Source organism: Anolis carolinensis, unplaced genomic scaffold (assembly GCF_035594765.1).
Source record: "Anolis carolinensis isolate JA03-04 unplaced genomic scaffold, rAnoCar3.1.pri scaffold_13, whole genome shotgun sequence".
Classification (NCBI taxonomy): domain Eukaryota; kingdom Metazoa; phylum Chordata; class Lepidosauria; order Squamata; family Dactyloidae; genus Anolis; species Anolis carolinensis.
In genome coordinates this window covers 12,156,234-12,162,786 of record NW_026943824.1, presented here as the reverse complement: position 1 = coordinate 12,162,786, position 6,553 = coordinate 12,156,234, and the positions used below count along the sequence as shown (strand labels likewise).

Genomic DNA, 6,553 nt, shown 5'->3' with positions numbered 1-6,553 from the left:
GTCTTCCTTTCCGGTGAGGAATGGAAGGAAGGGGGAGACAATTCAGATGAAGAAGAAGCAACTGGTCTCAGATAGGAAGATGGAGCTTGAAAAGCCAGGTCCAATAACACCAGCAGCCAAGCATGACGTGGCTCCAGTATTGCTGCTCCAAGGGGGTGATGGCTTCTTCTCCTTCCTCATTAGGACAACGCCAGATCCTGGAAGCACCTCCTCACTCCCTTCTTGATCACAGATTGGCTGCAAGAAACATCTCCAAAAGCCATCTCATGCGAGGAAGGAGAAGCAACCATCAGCCAGCCTTGAGCCATGATTATATTCACAGACCTGAATGTTTAGGATCAGCTCAAGAAAGAAGACACAACAGCCTGCCTGTGCAATATATATATTTTTCATATTGGTTAATCTTTCTGAAGCTTTTCACACCATCAAGAATGATTGCGTTACAATTATTGTTGACCAGAAAGGGAAAAGAAGGCCAATGTTTGTTCACAGAGTCCAAGGATCGGCGGCTCTCCTTCACATCACAGGTTGTTCTTGTTTTTCTACCACGGCCCAGTTCTCTCGAAGGCCGCAAATCCCATCTAGACCTTGCTGGTCTGCATGTGTCCGTTGGATTCGACGCTTCTCTGCAAAAGCATGGCTTCCTGCAAGCGGCTGCTCTTCTCCCGCTGCTGTTCGGTCGGATCTCCGTCTTCGAGACCGTGGTCAGCATGGAGGCACAGGACCTTCTGAAAGCTCTGCTTGAAGTTGTCGGAGAGGAAGGCGTAGAGGATGGGGTTGGCACAGCTATTGGCGTAGGAGAGGATCACCACGAAGGAGAAGACCCCCACCAAGACCGGCTCCTCCGGCAAGATGAAGATCAAGTTGACAATGTTCAAGATGTAGAAGGGGAGCCAGCAGAAGACAAACACCACCACGATGATGACCACCATCCGGGTCACTTTCCGCTCGGTCCGCCGGCGCCTGGTGGACCCGACTCGGATCCCGGACGACTTGACTTTGATGACGATGAGCAGGTAGCAGAGACAGATGACCAACAGCGGCCCAAAGAAGCCCAGGACGGAGGTGTAGATGATGAACACGGCGGACCATATCTCAACGGGGTCGGGCCAACTCATGTTGCAGGTATGGAGGGTCTCCTGGACGTCGGCAAAGATAATCATGGGGAGGACCACCAAGAAGGAGAAAGTCCAGACTGCCAGGCTGATCAGCTTGGCGACTCTTGGGCGGCGCCATGCAGTTGACTTGAGGGGATGGACCACGGCGAGGTAGCGGTCCAGGCTCATGACGGTCAAGCAGAAGATGCTGGTGAACTGGTTAATGCCGTCAAACGCAGTCACTAGCCGGCACATGGAAGTCCCAAAGGGCCAGTAGGAGATGGCATTCTGGGTCGCCAGGAAGGGCAAGCCCAGCATGAAGAGGACGTCGGCGATGGCCAAATTCAAGATGTAAATGTTGGTCACTGTCTTCATCTTGGCGTAACGCAGGACCACGTAAATGACCAAGGCATTGCCGCTGAGTCCGATGGCACAAACCAGGAGATAGATGATCGGGATAAAGACGGAGCGGATGTCAGAAGAAGGGAAACCGGCAAGGGTGTCGTTGTCCGTCGCATTGTCCCCAAAGGAGACGTTGGCCCCGTTCGGAGAGACAATGGGAAAGTACAAGGGATCCATGCTCCTTGTCCCGGTCCAGCTTCAAGAAAGGCAAAAGGGAGCATTCCCAAACATCTTCCCACTGCAGAAAGGGAGAGAAAGAAACAGCCGTGGATTAAGGCATCACTTATATATTTACTCAAAAGATGTTTACTCAGATCCAGAAATCTGTTTTTAATGCGCTGAGCATCTGCCTGGTGATGCAGCCAACAAACCCAGTTGGCAATTACTTACGCATTAAGCAGATGTTCTCTTTTTTGCCGGGTCATCTTCTGCCATTAACAAAAAAGGGAAATCGAAGGCATGAACGACGACGGGATCCTCTCCAAAGCCACAGAGTTTTGGAATCGTTCAAAAGAGACAAGACGGGGATCGGAATAGGCCGAGGGAGCATTTGTTTTCATTTCATGTTAGTATAATATGTATTCAGTCATAGCTTGAAAGGCTAATAATAATAGTAACAGTAGTAGTAGTAATAATAAATAATAACAACAATAATAAAAAGCATTTGTGTATCTGACTGTCAAGCCTGTGAGCCCATCTGTCTAGCTACATGAATATGAATCAATTTACATTCCTCTTTTTCCATCTTATCCAGAGCCATTTCTGTGTGAGCAAAACAAAACAAGCCACTCAACTGGACTTGTTTCAGCCCATTTCGGTTTTTTAGAGAAGCCATCCAAAGTGCTGAACTATATAGAATTTGCCCCTTTGGATAATGCCTTTGGATTACTAGAATCTTTCCTACTCCGAGACCCCAATGGGACAGACGCAAAAATAGTAATTTTGGCAACAGGTTGTCAGCTCCTGCAAGCTTTTGCAAGTACAGTAGACTCTCACTTATCCAACATAAACGGGCTGGCAGAACATTGGATAAGCGAATATGTTGGATAATAATAAGAGATTAAGAAAAAGCCTATTAAACATCAAAATAGGTTATGATTTTACAAATTAAGCACCAAAACATCATGTTATACAACAAATTTGACAGAAAAAGTAGTTCATTACACATTAATGCTATGCAGTAATTACTCTATTGACTAATTTAGCACCAAAATATCATGATATATTGAAAACATTGACTACAAAAATGAGTTGGATAATCCAGAACGTTGGATAAGTGAGAATCTACTGTAATCAGAAATATCCCACCAAGGCTCTTTTCTACACATCCGGAGCAGAAACCCTAAAGGCACCAGATTTTGTCTGGTTTTGGAGGCTAAGCAGGGTCAGCCTTGGTTAGTCCTTGGATGGGAGACCAAGTAGAAATCCAAGGTGCTTTCAGCAATATTTTGGAGAAAGGTAAAGGTAAAGGTAGGGGCCCCTGGTGGCACAGTGTGTTAAAGCGCTGAGCTGCTGAACTTGTGGACCAAAAGGTCCCAGGTTCAAATCCTCAGAGTGGAATGAGCGCCTGTTGTTAGCCCCAGCTCCTGCCAACCTAGCAGTTCGAAAACATGCCAATGTGAGTAGATTAATAGGTACCGCTCCGTCGGGAAGGTAACGGCGCTCCACGCAGTCATGCTGGCCACATGACCTTGGAGGTGTCTACGGACAACGCCGGCTCTTCGGCTTAGAAATGGAGATGAGCACCAACCTGCAGAGTCGGTCAAGACTGGACTTAACGTCAGGGGAAACCTTTATCTTTTTACTTAAAGGTAAAGGTAAAAAAATTCCCCTGACATTAAGTCCAGTTGTGTCCGACTCTGTGGGTTGGTGCTCATTTCCATTTCTAAGCCGAAGAGCCGGCTTGTCCATAGACACCTCCAAGGTCATGTGGCCGGCATGACTGCAAGGAGCGCCGTTGGAGAAAAGCACTGGCAAAACAACCTCTATTCCTTGCCTAGGAAAATGCTGGGGTGCTTTTAGCTCCATACGTCATACATAGATCCAAACCTGGTCCCTTTCCTCTCCAAATGCTGTAGACTACAACATCCAGAACACAGTAGAGGTGACTTTTGGGACCGCCATTTCCAACATCCCCAAGCCAGTCCCCAAAATACTTTACCATTATCAAGGGAACCACTGACCGCAGAGAGAAGCTGATGAAGAAACACAACCTACAAACTATCTACAGACTCACTAAGGAGATCCAACAAATGCTCCGTTCAGCAAAGGACAAGAGGGATCCTCTCACCTCGGCAGGAGTCTACCGTATCCCATGCAGCTGTGGACACACATCTACATAGGGACCCCCAAATGCAAAAATGTCCAAACACGAATCAAGGAACACGAAAGGCACTGCGGACTCACTCAGCCAGAGAAGTCAGCCATAGCCGAGCACCGGATGAACCAACCTGGGCACAGCATGTTATTTGACAACACAAAAATGCTGGAGCACTCTCACAACTAACATGTCAGGCGACACAGAGAAGCCACTGAAATCCACAAGCATGTGGGCAATTTCAGCAGAAAGGAATAAACCAAGAAAATGAACAAAATCTGGCTATCAGTATTTTAAAAACTCCAAAATCAGGACAGTCGATAAAGAAGAGAATTCCAGACAGGGAACAATCAGGGCTAGCTATCACCTCCCAACAAAGGATTCCCCCAGGCAGGAAGCAGCCAGACTTTGAAGCTGCAAGGCTATTCCATGTTAAGCTGGCCAATTGCAACATTCACACATGACTCAAGCAGACAAGAGTTCTTTCTCAAACCCTGCCCATCATTCCACGGATACAGTAGAGTCTCACTTATCCAAGACTCGCTTATCCAAGGTTCTGGATTATCCAAGGCATTTTTGTAGTCAGTGTTTTCAATATACAGTAGAGTCTCACTTATCCAACATAAACGGGCCTGCAGAATGTTGGATAAGCGAATATATTGGATAATAAGGAGGGATTAAGGAAAAGCCCATTAAACATCAAATTAGGTTATGATTTTACAAATTAAGCACCAAAACATCATGTTATACAACAAATTTGACAGAAAAAGTAGTTCAATATGCAGTAATGCTACGTAGTAATTACTGTATTTACGAATTTAGCACCAAAATATCATGATGTATTGAAAACATTGACTACAGAAATGCGTTGGATAATCCAGAATGTTGGATAAGCGAGTGTTGGATAAATGAGACTCTATTGTATCATGATATTTTGGTGCTAAATTCGTAAATACAGTAATTACAACATAACATTACTGCATATTGAACTGCTTTTTCTGTCAAATTTGTTGTCTAACATGATGTTTTGGTGCTTCATTTGTAAAATCATCACCTAATTTGATGTTTAACAGGCTTTTCCTTAATCCCTCCTTATTATCCAAGATATTCGCTTATCCAAGGTTCTGCTGGCCCGTTTAGCTTGGATAAGTGAGACTCTACTGTATATAAACCCCACTTGCCTAGTTTCCAACAGACCTCACAACCTCTGAGGATGCCTGCCATAGATGTGGGCAAAACGTCAGGAGAGAATGCTTCTGGAACATGGCCATACCGCCCAGAAAACTCACAGCAGCCCAGGGATTCTGGCCATGAAAACCTTTGACAACACAAGTAAATAATAATAATAATAATAATAATAATAATAATAATACAATAATAATACAATAATAATAATAATAATTAAAAAAATTACGTCTAAGAGCTAACTCCCTTCCAAAACTGGGCATATTTTCTATTCCTTCCCTTTTCCCTCCTCGATTTCTTAAGTCGTGGGCAGATTCCTCATCCCACGCAGGATTCCTTTTCACGCGTGGATTCTTTCCTTTGCATTTTTTTATTGGGGGATTGTATTAAAAGGCCAGAAATCGCTTTACCTGGTGGTGCCCGAGCCCGATCTCTTCTCCCGCGGTTGCTCTGTGATCCTTTCCCGAGTGGCGTGGAAAAAGGGAAAGGAACCCGAAGGGGGCGGAGCCCACAGGGAGGTGGGCGGGGCTTATGGGAAAGGGGGCGGGGCTTGAGCCACCCACCCAAAGGCGCCTCCTTTCAAGGCATGCTTTGAATCCCAGACTCTGGGAGCATTTTCTCTGCACTGTGGAATGAATGCAGGTTTAATTGCCCTGGCTCAGTGCTGTGGGATCCTGGGATTTGTAGTTTTGCAAGGGCCCGAGCCTTCTTTACTAGAAAGTGCAAATCACAACTTCCAGGATCCCATCCAAAATTACAACTCCCAGGATCCCACCACAAACTATAATTCCCAGAGCCCTGTCGGAAGCTACAATTCCCACCATGCCACTGCCCAGGATCCCACAGCAAACTACAACTCCCAGGATCTCACTGCAAACTACAACTCCCAGGGTCCTGCCGTGGAAACAATTCCCATGATCCTACCGCAAACTACAATTCCCAGAATCCCGCCTCAAACCGCAACTCCCAGAATTGCACCACAGACTACAATTCCCAGGATCATGCCGCAAACTATAACTCCCAGGATCCCTCCATCAACAACTCCCAAGATCTCACTGCAAACTACAACTCCCAGAATCCCATCGCAGACTACAATTCCTAGGATCCTGCTGCAAACTACAACTCCCAGGATCCTGCCATAAGCTACAACTTTGAGGCTCCCATAGCAAGTTACAACTCCCAGGATATCGCTGCAGACTACAATTCCCAGGATCCTGCCGCAAAATATAATTCCCAGGATCCTGGCACAAACTACAACTCCCATGATCCCTCCAGCAACAACAACTCCCAGAATCTCACTTCAAACTACAATTCCCAGGGTCCCGCCGCAGGCTAAAATTCCCAGGCTCCTGCTGCAAACTATAACTCTCAGGACCCCGCCTCAAACTACAACTCACAGGAGCTCGCTGCAACCTACAACTCCCAGGGTCCTGCCGTGGAAAACAATTCCCAGGATCCTGCTGCAAACTACAACTCCCTGGATCTCACCGCAAAATACAATTCTCAGGACCCCGCCTTAAACTACAACTCCCAGGATCTCACTGCAAACTAC

General features: G+C 46.2%; 1 protein-coding gene across 1 annotated transcript; it reads right to left on the bottom strand.

Annotated features, from left to right (window-relative positions):
- Window positions 1-366: 366 nt before the first annotated feature.
- On the bottom strand, window positions 367-5,529 carry sstr5 (somatostatin receptor 5). Its single transcript, XM_003224759.3, has 2 exons — window positions 5,412-5,529; window positions 367-1,737 (listed from the first exon to the last, which is right to left on the bottom strand). Exon 2 carries the CDS (start codon window positions 1,674-1,676, stop codon window positions 582-584), a length of 1,095 nt encoding a protein of 364 aa, XP_003224807.1. The 5' UTR covers window positions 1,677-1,737; window positions 5,412-5,529; the 3' UTR covers window positions 367-581.
- Between the last annotated feature and the right edge of the window lie 1,024 nt (window positions 5,530-6,553).

Bases quoted from the DNA above. Each gene is read 5' to 3' on its own strand.
- sstr5 (XM_003224759.3), bottom strand. From the start codon at position 1,676: ATGGATCCCTTGTACTTTCCCATTGTCTCTCCGAACGGGGCCAACGTC.